This window comes from Pituophis catenifer, unplaced genomic scaffold (assembly GCF_029215685.1).
Source record: "Pituophis catenifer annectens isolate HBS135680 unplaced genomic scaffold, rPitCat1.0.hap2 SCAF_16, whole genome shotgun sequence".
In the NCBI taxonomy this organism is placed as follows: domain Eukaryota; kingdom Metazoa; phylum Chordata; class Lepidosauria; order Squamata; family Colubridae; genus Pituophis; species Pituophis catenifer.
This window is the reverse complement of record NW_027256896.1, coordinates 18090178-18110243: the sequence shown is the minus strand read 5'-3', so window position 1 is coordinate 18110243 and position 20066 is coordinate 18090178. Positions and strand designations below refer to the sequence as shown.

The window sequence follows — 20066 nt, the reverse complement described above, 5'->3', positions numbered from 1 at the left end:
TTCACCTCTGGGAACAGCTGATTGGGGGTATTACGGGAGGCCGATCCACCTGCCAATCAACTTTTTTCTTATTTTCCTCCCCAAAAACTAAGGTGCATTTTATACTCCGAAAAATATGGTAATCCTTTGGGGAAAGGGTACTTACTTAGATCTGGAGAAGAGAAGAGAGGAATTTAAATCTTATCTTGGGCAAGAAATAAGCCTATCATTTTTAACCATTATATTTTAATCTACATATTACCATGTTTTCCCGAAAATAAGACCCTGTCTTATATTTTTTTGAACCTTGAAATAAGTGCTTGGCCTTATTCCCATGCGCTCAAAAGCCCGATTGGGCTTATTATCAGGGGATGTCTTATTTTGGGGGAAACAAGATATACAAGTTCCCAAACTTTGCCACACCTCAGTTGCTCAATTTGGCCTTGTGAGGAGATAATGAGGAACAAATCTTGTCAGTCAAGAGTTGATTTACTGGCAGTTTATCAGATACTTTAGGAGGCGAGGGTCAGCGGTTGCACAAGGAAACAATAATCAATGGCTTAATAGCTGCCCATCAACACTCTAATTAACAACTAAAAGTTACACACAACCAGGAACCACAGAAATACAACATGTAGGACATTGGATCCTGCAATGAAGCTTAGTTTAAAGCTTTCTGGCTTTGCCTAGGCAAACGCGGTCCCTCTTCCAGTGGCCAGCCATCCTGAAGGAGGGTTCTTGATCCATAGCTCGATGCTCCCCTGGATTAATAGGTCCTACGTTGACGTCTCCTCTTCCTTCTGCAGAACCAGAGCTTGCTGGTGATCAAACGCAAGTTGGAATCTGACCTCACGCGCATAAGCAACGAACACGAGGAACTCATCAGTGAATTCCGGTCGGCGGATGAGAGGGCAAAGAAAGCTGTGGCGGATGTGAGTTTGTGGTTCTGGATCCGGAAGAAAGCTTCAATGATGTATTCCTTTGAATGACAGAGCCCTTTTATATTATTGTATTGTATTGTATTGTATTGTATTGTATTGTATTGTATTGTATTGTATTGTATTGTATTGTATTGTATTGTATTGTATTGTATTGTATTGTATTGTTTTATTATTTTGTTTTATTATTTTGTTTTATTATTTTATTTTATTTCCTTTATTTTTTATTTTATTTTATTTTTTTATTTTATTTTATTATTTATTTTTCACTCATCTTGTAACAACACAACACTTTTTCAAAGGTGTCCTTTGCCCCTGGGAGCTATCATTGTTGGCTAGAAATTTGGTTGCCTGGTCTCTTTGAAGGCAACAAAGCAACGACAGACAACCTCTGGGCTGCAAATCTTTCACTAGGCCTTTGCAAAATTCAAAATTTAAATTATAATAGTATTGTGAAGTTCAGTCCCCCTCCAGTTGTTAATTCCCTTTCGTTTCATTCCCGTTCAGGCCACCCGCATGGCTGAAGAACTGCGTCAGGAACAGGATCACTCCATGCACTTGGAGAAGATCAAGAAGAACTACGAGATCACCATCAAGGACCTGCAGGTCAAAATGGAAGAAGCTGAGCAACTGGCTTTGAAAGGTGGGAAAAGGACCATCATGAAGCTGGAGACTCGGGTAAGAACCTCTCCTCTCCCCACCCTCCATCCAATTTCCAGATTCTTCCCACATTCTTTGTGGCATCTGACTAGGATCATAGGACATAGAATCATAGCATTGTTGGGGACCTTGGAGGTCTTCTACTGCTGTGTACACTTACGGCCTTCCCTTGCCTCCTTTGAGGTGGATCTCCCAACCTTGGCCTCTGTTTCCTTTTCAGATTAAGGAACTGGACACCGAACTGGACTCCGAACAAAAGCGCCACGTGGAGACAGTGAAAATACTGCACAAGAACGAGCGGCGTCTGAAGGAGCTGGTCTTCCAGACTGAAGAGGACCACAAGACCAACCAGCGCATGCAGGAACTGGTGGAAAAGCTGCAGAACAAGCTGAAGATCTACAAGAGACAGATTGAGGAGGCTGTACGTACTGTCATTTTTAAGCGTACAGGTAGTCCTTAACAATATATATAGTTTTATCTAGAACTAAACTATATAACTATAATACATATATAGTTATAGTATGGTTACACAGTTACAGTTCTAGATAAAACTATATATAGTTATACCAGTGGTGAAATCCAAATTTTTTTACTACCTTGGTAGTAAGAGCCTTGGTGGCGCAGCAGACTAAAGTGCTGTTAAGTAACACCAGCTGCCTGCAATTATTGCAAGTTCAAATCTCACCAGGCTCAAGGTTGACTCAGCCTTCCATCCTTCTGAGGTAGGTAAAATGAGGACCCGGATTGTGGGGGCAATAAGCTGACTTTGTATAAGAAAGAACACCGCTTGGGGGGGCCGAAAGCCCTACTAAGCAGGTATATACAAAAGTATGAAGGCTATTGCTTAACGCATTGTAAGCTGCCCTGAGTCTCCGGAGAAGGGCGGCATATAAATTGAACTAATAAATAAATATTCTATATATATATATATACATATATATAATTATATAAATAATTATAGTATAGTTATAGTTATATAGTTTATATCTATATATACACACACACACACAACTAAACTATAACAATAATAACCACCAGTATAACAACTATACTATAATTGTGTATATAAACACACACACACACAATTTCCTACTTCCGCAGGGGGTTGGACTAGAAGACCTCCAAGGTCCCTTCCACCTCTGATTGATGATGACTGATTTCCTACTTTCTAGCCTGGTGCCTTAACCATTAGGCCAAACTGGCTCTACGTTGGGCGAGGTGATATAAATGTGTTTAATACATAAATAAAAACAAACCCTTCCTTTCATTGCAGGAGGAGCAAGCAAACCAGAGCTTGGCCAGGTACCGGAAAACGGTGCACGAACTGGACGATGCTGAAGAGAGAGCAGGAATGGCGGAATCCGCTCTGAACAAACTCCGCACCAGGCACCGTCTCTCCACCGGCAAAGCCTTCACATCCGTGGAGATCATCCAGGTCTCCAAATCGGGCAGCTCCAAGTCGGTTGCCGAGGAATAAAACTCCCTTCTGGCCTTGCAGCCGGTAGGTATGGCATCACCTAGCCACGGTGGTCCGGAAGGAAAAACCCCCCCTCCCTTACCAAGTGTGTCTGTAGGATACTCATGCGCAAATCCCGGTTCCTGGGCTCCAACGCTGAAGGTCCGATGAAGAGCGAGCACATTTTGCTGTGAGTCAGCTATGTGGGACCTCAGCCACCGAAGAGAAAAAGGGGAGGGTTGGAAGAATGGAGAAAATGGATGGGAAGTGTCAGGGGTGAAATCCAGCAGTTCTGACAGATTCTGGAGAACCGGTAGCGGAAATTTTGAGTAGTTCGGAGAACCGGCAAATGCCACCTCTGGCTGGCCCCAGAGTGGGGTAGGAATGGAGATTTTGCAATATCCTTCTCCCAGAGTGGGGAGGGAATGGGGATTTTGCAATATCTTTCCCCCAGGAGTGGGGAGGGAATGGGGATTTTGCAGTATCCTTCCCCTGCCACACCCACCAAGCCATGCCAACCAAGCCACACCATACCCACCAAGCCACGGCCACAGAAATGGTAGTAAAAAATCTGGGAGGTACATGCTGCCTCCGGAGCCTCCAGAGTCGGACCTCAACGAAGCAGAGGAACAGGGTGAGCCTGTTCCCAGTGCGCGCATGCGCAGTGCTGCCAGAAGGCAAGAACAGTTAAAACAAAAGGGACGACTCGGGAGTAAGGCCTGGAGATGATTGGCCCCTCCCGTAAGACTTAAAAGAGGAGCAAAGGCACGTGGGCCTTTGCAGGAAGCAACTTTGTTAATCCTGTTCAGTTTAAAGCCTGAAGCTCTGTTTGATTCTGGACTCCGTGTGGCTTTGCCAATGAGGTCTTTGGCAGCGTGTCAAGGGAGATAAAGGTGGGTGATTATCAGCCTTATCCCGAAGGACTCTTTACAACTATTGGGGACTCATCTGTGAATGAACAGAATTCACAGCTGTTGCAATAAAAGAGGTTTTTGGGACGACTCGTGTGTTTTACTGGCTCAGGAAGCCTAGGTCACAACACTTGGGGATTGATACTACTTGCAGGAACCCTGATCTAGACTGAAGCTCAACCTTTCAGTTGAGTTTGCTTTTGTCTTGTGCTGTTGGTTGGTCACCAACCTTGGTGCCTTCTTCTCTGCTGCTTTCCTCCCTCTTTGCTCTGACTTGCCCCAGCTAAATCGCCTTTCCTTTCTAGTCCGACAGGCTAAGCATCTCAGACAGCTGCACCGTGGGAAGATTGCTTGCTTACGTAGGGAGGACTGGAGCAGCCCGAAGACTTTTATAAAGGCACTTGCAAGGAAGTAGGAGAAGGAGAGTGGAAGGGAGGAAGAGCTTCTTGGCCCTTTCGGGGGAAGAAAAGGGATCCGCTAACTGTCCGTCAAGCGTCTGATTTTCTTCATCAAGGTGATGGACCGTAGACAAGTTTCTCAGAGTCAAGGCGTCGGTTCTGAATGCAGCCTGCTTGCGTTTTCATGTCAAGGACGGAAAACGTTAGGAGGGTTCAGCTTGGGCTGTCTCTTGTAAACGCTACCCTACTTGGAGTAATCTTCGTGTTTAGTCTGAATAAAGCTTCATCCTTTGGAAAAGAAATTTGATGGAGTCCTTTGCTTTCCTGTGATCCCTTCCCTTCCTTTAAAAATGACTTGCAACCTGTCCTCACACTTATGACCATTGCAGCATCCCCAGGGTCACATGATCGAAATTTGAGCGCTTGGCAACTACCATGTATTTATGACGGTAGCAATGTCCTGGGGTCAGGTGATCACTATTTCTGACTTTCCCAGCTGACTTCCCAAAAAGCTAAGTCAATTGGGACAAACCAGATTTGCTTAAATCTGTGATTTCTTTTAGAATAGAATAGAATAGAATAGAAGAATAGAACAGAATAGAACAGAACAGAATAGAATAGAATAGAATAGAATAGAATAGAATAGAATAGAATAGAATAGAATAGAATAGAATAGAATAGAATAGAATTTGTTATTGGCCAAGTGTGATTGGACACACAAGGAATTTGTTTTTGGTGCATATTCTCTCCGTGTACATAAAGGAAAAGATACGTTCTTCAAGAATCACAAGGTACAACACTTAATGATAGTCATAGGGTACAAATAAGCAATCAGGAAACAATATCAATATAAATTGTAAGGATACAAGCAACAAAGCTACAGTCATACAGTCATAAGTGGAAGGAGATGGGTGATGGGAATGATGAGATTAATAGTAATGCAGACTTAGTAAATAGTTTGACAATGTTGAGGGAATTATTTGTTTAGCAGAGTAATGGCATTTGGGGAAAAACTGTCCTTGTGTCTAATTGTTCTGGTGTGCAGTGCTCTATAGCGTCGTTTTGAGGGTAGGAGTTGAAACAATTTATGTCCAGGATGCGAGGGGTCTGTAGATATTTTCACAGCCCTCTTTTTGACTTGTGCAGTATCCAGGTCCTCAATGCAAGGCAGGTTGGTAGCCATTGTTTTTTCTGCAGTTCTAATGATCCTCTGAAGTCTGGGTCTGTCTTGTTGGGTTGCAGAGCCAAACCAGACAGTTATGGAGGTACAGATGACAGACTCCATAATTCCTCTGTAGAACTGGATCAGCAGCTCCTTGGGCAGTTTGCTTAACAACTGCAGGAAGAGATTGTGGCTCACTTAATAACAGCCTCACTCAGCGACAGAAGCTCCTGTCCCAATTGTAAATTGTAAGTTGAGGATTGTGCAGCTAGGGAGAACACATGGGGGGGGGGGGGTTGGGATGGAGGGTTTTGAGACCCAACCACTCACTTTTCCCCAGCAGCAAAATACCTTCGGAATGATAAAGCTTGTGCAATTTTTAACTGACCCAGTTGCAAAATTTAACTTTTTTAAAAATATACATAGCCCAAATTCAGCTGACAGAACAATCCACAGCATTAAAATTAGCATTTTTGTACCTAAATATCCAGGCCTCCGGTAAGACTCGGTCCCAACACTATACAACACACACTTGTTTATGGATAGGTTTACGCAACCATTAAACCAAATGGGATGTTTTTTTGGTTTTTCCTTTAGCACATTGTATGAATTCGTTTCATTTTCGAATTCCTGGTTCCTGCTGGAGTCAATTATGCTTTGCTTAATAAATAAGTAAACTATATGGGATGAACCCAGTTGGTGCAGATGCACAAAGCACACGTAAGATACGCAGGAAGAAAACTATGCAAATCGTTTTGGCTTCATATATTTTTGAAGAAACAAAAAAAAAATGTTTGAAAATTGCCTATGGTGCCTTAAAGTTATGGAAGAATCTTAAATATTGGGAGAAATCACAATATGCTGTTATCTATTGCTTTAAGCACTAGGAGAGGTTCTATTAAACAGACTGTATCGAAATGCATCAATTGGTTAAATATCATTTATGTTCTACAAAGAAGAAAGTGGAATTATTTTTCTGGGCGAGATCCTTTATTTCCAAAGGAAAACTTGCACGGGATGGCAGTTTCTCATGCTCAGGCGGATCCTTTCTTCGGGAACAAGAGAGTGGGCTGCATTTCAGCTTGTGGCCCCTTCCCCAAAATTGCAAACAGCAGGAAAAACTGTTGGGAAAAACAACAAAAATCTGCATTGTGCAAAAATTGTCTCTCGCCCTGCTGCACCCATGCATTTATCCGCGCGGGGAGAAACCACCCAGCCCCTTCTGCAAATATTGCTCCTATGCCCGAGATTATTTGACAAAGACTTTTATCTCGCTTTTAATTTAATCTCGAGGCACGTTGCGCCTCTGCCATTCCCACGCCTTGCAAGCCTTCCCAGCCCGCGCAGGCGCACTACATCACCTCGTCTTACCTTTTCCCCCCCCCTTCCCCAACCCAACCTGTTTCCTTGCGCAAGCGCAGTCAGGGAGAAACCTTCCTTGCCGGAACGCAGCCCTCTCGTGCGCAGGCGCACTACGTCACCCCGTCTTGCCTTTTTTATTATTTTTATTATTTTTTATTATTATTATTATTTATTATTTTATTATTCTTATTATTTTTTATTTATTTTTTTATTTTTTATTCTTTTTTTTATTCTCCCCAACCCAACCTGTTTCCTTGCGCAAGCGCAGTCAGGGAGGAACCGTCCCTTCCCGAACGCAGCCCTCCCGTGCGCAGGCGCAAAGAGCGCTGCCCGCCCAGTGCGGGGAGGAGGGCGTGGCGGGAGAAGAGGTCAGAGGGCGAGGCTTTCTGTCCCACCGCGCAGGCGCACTATAGCACAGGGGGGGAAGATTGCGCAGTCGCAGTGGCTCTTGTCCCAGAGCCGGCCCCTGCTTGGCGACCGCGCCTTCCTGTCGTTGCCGTCGGTCGCTTCTCGAGGAGCGGAGCCGCGTTGACTGACCAGAGTCCGCGAGCCCCGCTTCCCTCAGGCCCGGGAGGTGAGTGAAGGCCGGGGGTGGTGGGGGGGGGGGAAGCGACGGAGCCTTTAGGGGGCAAAAGTGGGGGGGGGGGTCCTTACCGGAGGGGGGAATCTAGACCAGTGGTTCCCAACCCTTTTTTGGGGGGGGCCGTGCCCCACCTAAGCATCTCTAAAATCCTGATGCTCCCCCTGTGACATTATAATTCTTACTTTACTCAAAAAGTGAACTCTACTCATTAGGAGGAAGCCTAAAAGGCCATTAACTTGGTTTAAACAAGGTTCAAATTGCCCCCCCCATTAAAATTCAAATTGCCCCCATTAAAATTCAAATTGCCCCCCCAATTAAAATTCAAATTGCCCCCCTTAAAATTCAAATTGCCCCCCCAATTAAAATTCAAATTGCCCCCCATTAAAATTCAAATTGCCCCCCAATTAAAATTCAAATTGCCCCCCCCAATTAAAATTCAAATTGCCCCTCCATTAAAATTCAAATTGCCCCCCCATTAAAATTCAAATTGTCCCCCTGTGGGTCATTGGGAACCACTGCTGTAGACAGATAGAAATGCATCTCCTGTTTCAATCTGAGGGACTCCCAAGGCAATTGAAATGGAAATAAATGTAAAAATATGCATAGATAAATAAATAAAATCCATTTTCTAGCGTTGGGTAATCCTTTGAACCATAAACTAATCCAAAGGGCATGGTCTGTGCAGCTTCCTGTCTGGGGAAGCAGATAGGCTGGGTCAGTTTGGAGAGTCATTAGATGACTTACCTGTTTTATCTGATTATGGGCTCATTCCAGCGTATAAGAGTCACTGATTCGATGTATATGTTAAGATGATTCAGTTGGCTTACATTTCCAGCTGTGCATCACCTCCATGGACTGCTTGGGGCTGTGGCAGCCAGTTCTCTTTCTTTGCTTTTGTGATTGTGATCTTGGGAAGGCTCCTTTCTTTCTCAACCCAAATTTAAAACAAGCCACTGGAATACATTTTATGGTTGCAGCGCCTCTCCTCCACTACGTTTATGGGTTGACATGTAAACAACCGGCTGATTGTTGGCTTATCTTTGTCCAGATCCTTTTAAGGTCCTTCTGCCAGAATGTCCCTACACCAGTTCTTACTTGAGCCAATCACCTGCCATGCCTGGAACCGAGATCGAACGCGTGAGTGTCGTCGTGACGGTTCGCTTTTTAAACTGTGATTTCAGTCAATATTTATTTCAGGGTAGATTTGATTTAAATCGAGTTGATTTAAATCACAATTTAAATCATGATTTGAATCACTAGTAAAAAGGCTTGATTTAAATCAACTCGATTTAAATCATAATTTTTAAAGAGCAACTGTCATCTCTGCTACTCCTTTGACCCGCTGTTGACTCACCGATAGTCCCAGTGTTGCAGAATATACAGCCTCCTGCTACATAACTCAGCTCCGTTTCATGCTGAATAAACTAAATTATTTATGTATCTTAAATAGAAAACTAACGACCCCAAAAGTTTTTTATTAAAATAAATTTGATAAAAATCAAAAAAATCCGATTTAAATAAAAAAAATCTGATTTTTTTTTTGTTTTTTTAAAAAAAATCATTGATTTTTATCCACCCTGATTTATTTGATACTCTGCTGAAAACCCAGAGCTGCTAGTAACTAAGGTTCTAGGTCAGGCGTGTCACACTCAAGGCCCGGGGGCCAGTCCGACCTGCAGGGTGCTTAGATCTGGCCTGCGGGGTGTTCAGGAATTCGCAGAGCAACCCTTGAGTAGCAAGGGTGTGCACATGAAAGCGATTGAGAGCAGTTGCAAATAACCACAGCCAACACAGAGATACACTGAGTTGTGTTTAATTTTTAGGAATAGTAATAAGACACAGTCCAAGAAACAGTCCAGGTCATACACAGATAAAGCCGTAGATAGTAAAACAATAGTCCAGGGATATTCCAATAACAAAGTCTTCTTACCAATCGTCATAGTCATACACAATAAACAGTTGCAAACACAGCAAAGAGCAGTGAAGAGCAATAATGGTCAGCAAAGAGAAACTAACCGTATTTCTAGATCCCTCTTAAGGACATTGGCTACAGAGCTAACCAATCAGGACACAGTATGATGCAATACAGCAATACAAGTCTTAAAGCTATATTGAGGGGTTTATACACTGCTCAAAAAAATAAAGGGAACGCAAGCAGAAGACATCCGAGATCTGAATGAATGAAATAGCCTTATTAAATACTTTGTTCGTTACATACAGTAGTTTTGTGTTCCCTTTAGTTGTGTGAGCAGTGTATAAGCTACTGTATGTAACAAACAAAGTATTTAATAAGGCTATTTCATTCATTCAGATCTCGGATGTCTTCTGCTTGTCTTCCCTTTATTTTTTTGAGCAGTATATGTTGCCAACCCAACAAGTTAGGTAATTATCATTTCCTAACACGGGGCCATCCTGGAAATAAGTACCTCTGCCAGTAAAAAACGAGCTGCATGCGGCCCTCCCAGGCTCCATTTTCGCTGGCAGAGGGCTGCAGGAGGATCCCCCCCGAGCCACCACCCCGGGCCACCTCAGGCACCCCCTGACACGAGTGACATAAGCTGGCCACACCCACCCTGGTCACGCCCATCCCGCCATACCCATCCGCCCCCTGAGGTCAAACACAACCCTGATGCGGCCCTCAATGAAATCGAGTTGTGACACCCCTGTTCTAGGTAGGAGAGAATATTTGTAGAGGTGAACTGTGACGTCCTTGGTGCTGTGTGAGCTTGGGAGGTTTCTTGCAGGCGTTTCATTACCAAACTAGGTAACATCATCAGTGCACAGCACTGATGATGTTAACTTACCCCACTTTGGTAATGAAATGTTTGCAAGAAGGCCACCAAGCTCAGACAGCACCAAGGAACTGAGGTTCCGTTTAAGCTTTTTTGTGAGGGACGGTTTGCAAAACAGAGTTGGGAAGGTGTGTAGGAGGGGAACAACAGAAGGCTGTTTAACCTCGTCACACTCTGCTGCTTTCCTCTGGAGACTCCTCACGGTCTTTGTTGCACGCTTCTGATGTAAGGACAGGTCCAAAAAGTGTGCAAAAGGTGGAAACCTTCCCCTTCTACCTTTCACAGCTATAAATTTTTCACTGCTCCAGTTTTATTTGTCAGTGTAATCCAGTTTTTCCCTTGTGGCAGTTCTTTTCACCAAGACATCTTCTGTTGAATTGAACTTTAGCGTCAGCTTCTGTTTAACATCTTTGGCTTCTTACCGTTGCGTTTGCTTTTTGTTTTATATTCACCTCCGTGTGCCTTATGCACATGAGATTGAGTCTCTCGGCTTGGGAAAAATTACTGCTAAGAAAAGGATGAGATTCAATGAATAATGTTTTCTAAACCTCTCTCTCTCTTTCTCTTTCCCTTTCTCTCTCTCCCTCTCTTTTTCTCTGTCTCCCTCTCTTTCTTTCTCTCTCTCTCCTCCTCACTCTTTCTCTCCCTTTCTTTTTCTCTCTCTTTTTCTCTTTCCCTTTCTCTCTCTCCCTCTTTCTCTCTCCCCCTCTCTCCCCCTCACTCTTTCTCTCTCTTTCTCTCGCTCTCCCTCTCTCTCTCCCTCTCTTTCTTTCTCTCTCTCTCCCCCTCCCTCTCTCTCCCTCTCTTTCTCTCTCTCTCTCTCTCTCCCTCTCCCTCTCTTTCTCTCTCTCCCTCTCTCCCTCTCTTTCTCTTTTTCTTTCTCTCTGTTTTTGTTAACGCAAATCCAATGGTTCTCTTGGCAGAGATTGCCATTAGCCCGAATAACCACGAAGTTCACATTTATAAGAAGAATGGGAACCAGTGGATGAAAGCTCATGAACTGAAGGAACACAATGGACACATTACCGGTAAGAGCAGCATCGGCTCAGGCAGCTTCTGCCTTGTGGAGAGAAAAAAAATCCTGCACAGCTCTGCAGAGACAACCTCTGATTTCCTGCGAGAGTAAAATGCCTCTTTTAAGCACTCCCTTCCTTTGGAAGGAATTCATCCTGGGGTGCCTTGTCCCTTCACATTTCAAAAATAATAATAATAATAATAATAAAAACCCCCATCCAATTTTTCCATTGGAAAACGTATCCATTGCTGGGGGGATATATATCACCCGCATATAACTAATCCAACATTTATGGCCCATTTCATGAGAAACATTTGTCTTTTTCTTGCAAAGTTTGTTCTTCCGAATTCCTGGTTAAGCCACTTTAGGAGTTAAAGAGGAGTTGTGTAAACGCATAGCACACTTGATGTAAGACAAATCTCGGAGGCTGAGAAAGAAAACGTGGAAGACTTTTAGACATGACCAAGGAGAAGCAGAGGGACATTTCAGTCTTCTCTGGGAAAAGAGATTGACAGAATGAATGAATTCACTCATAAACGACAGCCTCAGTTTGTTTTGTTTTGAAGATTTTGCATCCCCCGTTCCCTTTTTCTTGGCGTTCCACCCGATGAATGAAGAGCCATAAGAATCTTGTTTCCTTGGTTACCTGTGGCAAGATGGCTGGGGGGAATTCTGGGGGTTGAAGTCCACACAACTGAAACTTGTCAAGGTAGAGTAGGAGTAGGATAGAATAGAATAGAATAGAATAGAATAGAATAGAATAGAATAGAATAGAATAGAATAGAATAGAATAGAATAGAATAGAATAGAATAGAATAGAATAGAATAGAATAGAATTCTTTATTGGCCAAGCGTGATTGGACACACAAGGAATTCATCTTTGGTGCATATGCTCTCAGTGTACATAAAAAGAAAAGATACGTTCATCAAGAATCATAAGATACAACACTTAATGATAGTCATAGGTTACAAATAAGCAATCAGGAAACAATATCAATATAAATCGTAAGGATACCAGCAACAAAGTTACAGTCATGCAGTCATAAGTGGGAGGAGATGGGTGGTGGGAATGATGAGAAGATTAATAGTAGTGCAGACTTAGTAACTAGTTTGACAGTGTTGAGGGAATTATTTGTTTAGCAGAGTGATGGCGTTCAGTAAATAACTGTCCTTGTGTCTAGTTGTTCTGGTGTGCAGCCTTGTTTTGAGGGTAGGAGTTGAAACAGTTTATGTCCAGGATGCGAGGGGTCTGTAAATATTTCCCCAGCCCTCTTTTTGACTCCTGCAGTATACAGGTCCTCCATGGAAGGCAGGTTGGTAGGAATTGTTTTTTCTGCAGTTCTATTTATCCTCTGAAGTCTGTGTCTGTCTTGTTGGGTTGCAGAACCAAACCAGACAGTTATAGAGGTGCAGATGACAGACTCAATAATTCCTCTGTAGAACTGGATCAGCAGCTCCTTGGGCAGTTTGAGCTTCCTGAGAAACCACAGCAATGATTTCAGAACTGTGGCCTTCAGAAGCTGAGCCCGTTGCCATTACATTCCTTTCACGTTTACCTTTGAAAACAGCCCGTTCTCTCAATTACAGGCATCGACTGGGCCCCCAAGAGCGACCGCATTGTGACCTGCGGGGCTGACCGCAACGCTTACGTCTGGAGTCAGAAGGACGGTGTTTGGAAGCCGACTTTGGTCATCCTCCGGATCAACCGAGCAGCCACTTTTGTGAAATGGTCCCCTTTGGAGAACAAATTTGCGGTTGGAAGTGGTGCTCGGCTCATCTCCGTCTGCTACTTTGAATCTGAAAACGACTGGTGAGTGAACGGGGTCATCTCTTGCGACCGTCCTTCCTCTGGCCTGGTAATAAACTGGAAAATCGGGTTCCCGGCGGTGAATTCACTGCCGAGCTGTCGGCCTCTCGCTCTTTCTCCTCTTTTACGTGACTTGAAAGAAAATGAACCCATCCCAGAGTTCGTTGCTACGTTCCCAGAAAGATTAGCCAGCTCCGTCTGTTCCCAAAGTATCTTCGTGATCGGCTAAAGAATGGTGCTAACGTTGAAATAGAAGGTTTCAAAACGCTAAGCTAAGGTTCCTTGGTTTTAGCAATTAGCAAGTAACAATTGAAATAATGAGGGCAGTTAAGAGGCTGAGCTTGTCAGCTGGAGAACCCGGGTTCGAGACCCAGCGCCGTGCAATGGGGTGAGCTCCCGTCACTCGCCTCAGCTCCTGCCCACTTAGCAGTTTGAAAGCCTGAAAATGCGAGTAGATGAATAGGTACCACTTCTGTGGGAAGGTAGCAGCGTTCCATGCACTTTGGCGTATAGTCATGCTGGCCACATGGCCACAAAAGCATCTTTGGACAATGCTGGCTCCCTCGGCTAAGAAATGGAGATGACCACCGGCCCCTAGAGTCGGACAAGACAGAGCAGGGGAAAACTTTACCTTTATGGACCTAAGAGCCAACAAAATTGGTGTCATGAGGTCAGCCAGTCATTTGTAGTGTTCAGACCCATTTTGCAGCCAACAGGGATGTGAATGGCATCTTTAGTGCATATTCAGCACCGTAGCTTAAGGAGAGTGATGCGGGAGGTCCTTTTCCTGTTTCCTAGGTGGGTGAGCAAGCATATCAAGAAGCCCATTCGTTCCACCGTCCTTAGCCTAGATTGGCACCCCAATAACGTCTTGCTGGCAGCCGGATCCTGTGATTTTAAATGCAGGTGAGAACGCTCGTAGCTTTTATGAAATGGGTATTCCAGTATTTGAGGGGCTGCCCCAAAGAAGAGGCGGGGGTCAACCTATTCTCCAAAGCTCCTGAGGGCAGGACAAGAAGCGACGGGTGGAAACTCATCAAGGAGAGAAGCAACCTGGAACTCAGGAGAAATTTCCTGACAGTGAGGAAAATTAACTAGTGCAGTGTTTCTCAAGCTTGGTAGCTTGAAGATGGGTGGACTTCAACTTCCAGAATCCCCCAGCCAGCACCCACAGAACCGGCAGGGGAATTTTTTAAATTTCACCCCTGCTTCAGTCCTATTTTATTTCAGATAGCTAGTTGTTGTTTTTTTATTTTTTGTGGGTTTCTTTTTAACTTATTAATGTCTGCTTAACTGCTGTTTTAATATTTAACATCAACGTTTTTGCAACTGAGACTTTTATCAGATGGCACGGTGGCAAGAAAAGTCTTAAAATGGGGCAGAGCTCACTTCACAACCGTGAAGTGGGCTTAAAAGTGGTCGTAAATCAAGCTACCTTTCTCTGGTAGTTCCATAACATTTCCCCTCAGGTACTAACTTTCGCCTCCCGCAGGGTGTTTTCAGCCTACATTAAGGAAGTAGACGAGAAACCAGCCAGCACGCCTTGGGGCTCCAAAATGCCCTTTGGGCAGCTGATGGCTGAATTCGGAGGCACCGGCAGTGGCGGTTGGGTCCACAGCGTCAGTTTTTCTGCCAGTGGGAACCGTCTTGCCTGGGTCAGCCACGATAGCACCGTATCCGTTGCAGACGCCTCGAAAAACATGATGTAAGTAGCTGCGGCCGGGGTCAGGGGAATGCAGCTCTGAATGCCATCCAGTGCGGGGGTCCAGCTGTTTTGCGTGCCCATGGAGAGGGTCCCCCCAATTCTAAAAAAAGGAATACATTTAGCCTCAGGCATCGAGCTTACATTGCAGACAATAGCAATCATTTAGGAGGATAGGATAGGATAGGATTGGATTCTTTATTGGCCAAATATATGATTGGACACACAAGGAATTTGTCTTTGGTGCATATGCTCTCAGTGTACGTAAGGAGAATAAAATACATTCATTGAGAATAAAAAGATACAACACTTAGTGATAGTCTTTCACTAAGCTTTCAAATGGTACTAGGAAACAAAAACAATATAAATTGAAAGATAGAAGCAACATGGTTATAGTCATAAGTGTGAAGAGATAGGTACTAGTAAGGAAGAGAAGAAGAATAGTAATACAGTCTTAGTAAATTATTTGACAGTGTTGTGGGAATTAGTTGTTAAGTAGAGTGATGGCATTCAGGGAAAAACTGTCCTTGTGTCTAGTTGTTCTGTGTGCAGTGCTCTATAGCGTCGTTTTGAGGGTAGGAGTTAAAACAGTTTATGTCCAGGATGCGAGGGGTCTGTAGATATTTTCACAGCCCTCTTTTTCACTCCATATATATATATATATATATATATATATATATATATATATATATATATATATATATATATATATATATATATACATACTGTATGGCCCCGTAGTGCTTTACAGCACTCTCTGGGTTATTTACAATGTTAGAATATTGCCCCCAACAATCTCAGTCCTCATTTTTCCAACCTCGGAAGGAGGGAAGGCTACCTTGAACCCCGTCGGGATCGAACTCCAGGCTGTGGGCAGAGTTTGCCCGCAATCCTGCACTTTAACCAGTGCGCCACCAGGGCTCAGGAATTGAGATGTGCAGTCTGTTGGCTTCGTAGTTTGGAATTGCCCTAATGGACAAGGTGATCGTTTTACACAGTGCAAAGAATGGAAAAGGTTTTGGTGCGATGCTACGTTTTTGACCATCTGCCTTGTGTTTTAGGCTCTCTCAGCTGAAAACCGAGTTTCTCCCCTTGCTGAGCGTATCCTTCGTCTCAGAGAACAGCGTGGTGGCTGCTGTAAGTGTCTTTGCTTAGTTTGGGAAGCTCTTGAGAGCTGGGGAATTCTGGGAGTTGAAGTCCCTGCGTCTTCCAAGCGGTCAGGCTCGAGGAACGCCGATTCCAAAGCGTGGGATGCGCTGTTTCCTTCCAGGGCCACGATTGCTGCCCGATGCTTTTCAACTGTGACGACCGTGGAGCCCTCAACTTTGTCTCGAAGCTTGACATTCCTAAGCAGAGCATTCAGCGCAACGTTTCGGCCATGGAGCGTTTCCGCAACATGGACAAGAGAGCCACTACGGAAGACCGCCACGCTACACTGGAGACGCTGCATCAGAACAGCATTACGTGAGTGACCGTAGGGCATATACAGAAGTGGGGATTCACTTTCCTTCCCTGCCGGTTCGCAAATGTGAGTGCTCGCGCACGCCACCTCTGCACATGCACACGGCCTTCTGTAGTCACTGTTGTGGCCCGTCAGCAGCCTGTGCAGATTGTAGCTGATTCTGACAACGAGGAGGCTGGTCTGGTGCTGCGCCAGCAGCCTGTGCAGCTGGCACTCAAGTCAGACTATGAGGAGGCTGGAGAAGATGTGGTGCCAGAGGCAGGGATTCTGCCAGGGCCTTCAGAAGCTCCCTTAAGTGAAGAGGACGAAGAGGAGGAGCCTCTTCTCGATGCACGGGCGGGCAGAGCTGCAAAAAGGCAGGAGTAAGGCAGGAGTAAGGCTTGGGGCTAATTGACCACTCAGCCTATTTAAGGAGGAATGCCGACTGAAGCAATTTGTAGGGAACAACTTTATTTCACTCTCCTTCGTGTCTGGATTCTCTGCAAATTGCTTCTGGGCTTTCGGCCAACCATAGTAAGATTATGATTACTTTATCTTTGGTTTCCACCGCTTCACAGTGCTCTACAGCCCTCTCTATAAACAGTTTACAGTCAGCCTATTGTCCCCAACAATCTGGGTCCTCGTTTTAATGACCTTGGAAGGGTGGAATTCTGAGTCAACCTTGAGCCGGTCAGGATTGAACTCTTGACAGTGGGCAGAATTAGCCTGCAATATTGTATTCTAACCATTCTTAATAGCAATAGCACTTAGACTTATGCACCACTTTACAGTACTTTATAGCCCTCTCTAAACAGTTTACAGAGTCAGCCTATTGTCCCCAACAATCTGGGTCCTCGTTTTACCAACCTCAGAAGGATGAAAGGCTGAGTCCACCTTGAGCCGGTCAGGATCGAACTCCTGGCAGTGGGAATGCAGAGTCAGCCTACAATACTGCATTCTAACCACTGCGCCACCAAGGCTCCTATGTAGACAAGCAACAATAAAGAAACTTCTCTGGAGTAGCCCATGGTGTCATTCTTGATTCCTTGTGCCCGACAAGGGAGATAAGGCGAAGAAGAAGGGGAGAATTCTGATGGAGGTCCATAAACTCACTCCTTCTGGCTTTTGAAATTGATTTGAAGCAGCAACAGTTGGAACAGAGGTCTCCAAACTTGCCAACTTTTTAAGATTTGTGGGCTTCAACTCCCACAATTCATGCTGGCTGGGGAATTCTGGGAATTGAAGTCCAACAAGTCTTAAAAGCTGCCAAGTTTGGAGACCCCTGAGCTAGAAGATCAATTGCTAGCTACTGAAATATTTTTCCAAGAAAGACCTGAATTGGAATATCGAACTGTTGACCTATGTAGTTTCCCCTGAGAAGGCTTCCTATTCTCCCAAACTCTAGATTGCATCCTGCAACTTCTTCATATAGTCATCAGGATCTGTTTACCTATTCATTCACCAAATCTCTACACTTTCCATTTCCCCTAAGTGAACTGGGCGGTTTACAAAACGCATAATAAAACAGTACCAAAGCGTGAATCAAAGCAGAGTTAAAAACAAAATTAAAACAGGTGTACAATTTCTTCTGAGTCTAATGCAGAGTCCACTCTCCTCTTCCCTCTCTTCTTCTTGCAGTCAAGTGTCTATTTATGAAGTGGACAAGCAAGATTGTCGCAAGTTTTGCACCACTGGTATTGACGGAGCAATGACCATCTGGGACTTCAAGGTATGTTTGACTGCCCAGTTTATCCTTGATGGATTATGCCAGCCAACCTTACGGTTGACGTAACATTTGCCAGCTCCTCTGTTAACTCTGTAATTGTAGGAGAAGGAGAAGGAGAAGGAGAAGGAGAAGGAGAGAGGGTGGAGTCAAGAGAGGAATTAGTCTAGAATCTGTACGCTCCCACAAATGAGCTAATTCCAATCCCTCTTGAACTCCATTTACCTAGCTCCAATTCAGCGCTGACCGTTGGTTGACTCAACTCTTGTGTACAAGAGCAACCAGGATGATGAAGGGACTGGAGACTAAAACATAGGATGAACAGTTGCAGGAGCTGGGCATGGCTAGTCTAGTGAAGAGAAGGACCAGGGGAGACAGGATAGCAGTCTTCCAATACTTGAGGAGCTGCCACAGAGAGGAGGAAGGGGGTCAAGCTGTTTTCCAAGGCAGCTGAAGACCAAACAAGGAATAATAGATAGAAACTGATCAAGGAGAGATTCAACCTGGAAATAAGGAGACATTTTATGACGGTGAAAACAATCAATCGATGAAACAGAAGTTGCCTTCAGAGGTTGTGGGAGCTTCATCCCTGGAAGCTTTCAAGGGGAGATTGGACTGCCATTTGTCAGAGATGGTGTAGGACAGTGGTGTAACCTGAACCAGTTTACTACTGGTTTACTGGCCACCAAACGTGCGCACACATGCACAGTGCACATTAAACATGAGCTGCGCACATGCAGTGGGCACCAAAAGGAGGCTTGAGAAGGTAAGTAGAACAGCACGGGGGTGAGGGGTGATCAGCTGTGATGGGTGATCGTGGGAACCTTTTTATATAAACTTTTTTAAAGCATTTTTTTTACTACCGGCTCGGGCGAATTAGGTAGTAAAAAATGCTTTTATAAAGTTTTTTTAAAAAGGTTCCGACAATCGCGTGGCACAGCTGTGATCGTCGGAGCCTCTTTTTTTTTTTTTTTACTTTTTTAAAGCATTTGTTACTACCTATTCGCCTGAACCAGTAGTAAAAAAAAATGCCTAAAAAGTTTTTTTTTAAAAAAAGTTCCGACGATCAGCTGAGAGACCCAAGATAGAGGGAAGTGGTGTTTTTTTTTTTTTTTTTTTTTTACTTTTTAAAGTATTTTTTTACTACCGGTTCAGGCAAACCATCCCAGCAGTGGAATAGGATTATCTTGAAATTCCTAAAAAAAAAAAAAAGTGTTATTAGCCATCAAACCTCAAAAATACACTTTTTCCAAAAAGGTTTCCACAAGTTTGGCCACTACTGTAGATTTCCATAGAGTTGTAGATGCCTTCTTTTGTCACGGTGAATAACCAGCTTCCTTATTTCTTTTTTCCCCCCCTCCATCATCGTCTAGACATTGGAGTCCTCCATTCAGGGTCTACGGATAATGTAGAACGGTTCTCTGGCAAGGCAGCCTGCTCTGAAGCCTGCACAGACTTGAAAAGACAGGGTGAAGATGGATCACTTTCTTTTTTTAAAAAAAAAGGCACTGAAAAAAACGACGACGGTGAAATATTCCCCCCTCCCCCCATTTCCCTATCCCTCCCCCTTCCCTTTGGTGATATATATATTGATCTGCCAATCAGCTGTGATCGTGGTATATATTTGGGTTTGTGGGTTCATCGTTGTTGTTGTTGTTTTTTAATTTTCCTTGGTTGGTTTTCATTCCCTTTCTTTACCAAAGCTGCTCCTTAAAATAGTTGATTGCAAGGAAGTATGAAACACTAACTTAAAAAGGGGGAGTTCGATGTTCAGCTTGTCTGCTAGAAAATAAAAATAAACATTTAAAAAAAAAAGCATCTTGCTACGTCTCGGTTATTTTGGCCGTGTCAGATGTGGGAATTCACTGGAGAAAACATTTAAATTTGGAAGAGTTACTAGGAGAGGGTTGGTAGTTTTAAATTTCTGGGCATTTATATCTCGGAGGACCTCTCATGGACTATGAACAGTAACATGCTTGCAAAGAAGGCACAGAAGAGGCTGTACTTCCTGAGAATGCTCAGGAAGATAAATCTATCTCAGCATCTACTTCTGTCCTACTATCGCAGCACCATTGAGAGTGTCCTGACATACGGCATTCTTGCATGGTATGGGAGCAGCTTTGTAGTGGACAAAAAA

General features: G+C 44.1%; 2 protein-coding genes across 2 annotated transcripts in view; both read left to right on the top strand.

Annotated features, from left to right (window-relative positions):
- Positions 1-3054, top strand: part of MYH16 (myosin heavy chain 16) — a 42784-nt gene extending 39730 nt beyond the window's left edge. The window contains exons 39-42 of the mRNA XM_070954998.1: positions 786-911; positions 1425-1595; positions 1798-1998; positions 2851-3054. Of these exons, the coding sequence (XP_070811099.1) occupies positions 786-911; positions 1425-1595; positions 1798-1998; positions 2851-3054 (702 nt within the window). The remainder of the gene's footprint in view (positions 1-785; positions 912-1424; positions 1596-1797; positions 1999-2850) is intronic.
- Positions 3055-7315: 4261 nt separating this feature from the next.
- On the top strand, positions 7316-19726 carry ARPC1A (actin related protein 2/3 complex subunit 1A). Its single transcript, XM_070955460.1, has 10 exons — positions 7316-7440; positions 8498-8586; positions 11165-11269; positions 12844-13066; positions 13862-13969; positions 14556-14768; positions 15827-15902; positions 16036-16229; positions 17845-17935; positions 19303-19726. Exons 2-10 carry the CDS (start codon positions 8523-8525, stop codon positions 19339-19341), a joined length of 1113 nt encoding a protein of 370 aa, XP_070811561.1. The 5' UTR covers positions 7316-7440; positions 8498-8522; the 3' UTR covers positions 19342-19726.
- Positions 19727-20066: the final 340 nt, after the last annotated feature.

Excerpts from the sequence above, each read along its gene's own strand:
- ARPC1A (XM_070955460.1), top strand. The coding sequence starts at position 8,523 with ATGTCCCTACACCAGTTCTTACTTGAGCCAATCACCTGCCATGCCTGG. Across the intron at positions 8,587-11,164 it reads CTGGAACCGAGATCGAACGC|AGATTGCCATTAGCCCGAAT; the intron begins GTGAGTGTCGTC and ends TTCTCTTGGCAG. Across the intron at positions 13,067-13,861 it reads TTTGAATCTGAAAACGACTG|GTGGGTGAGCAAGCATATCA; the intron begins GTGAGTGAACGG and ends CCTGTTTCCTAG.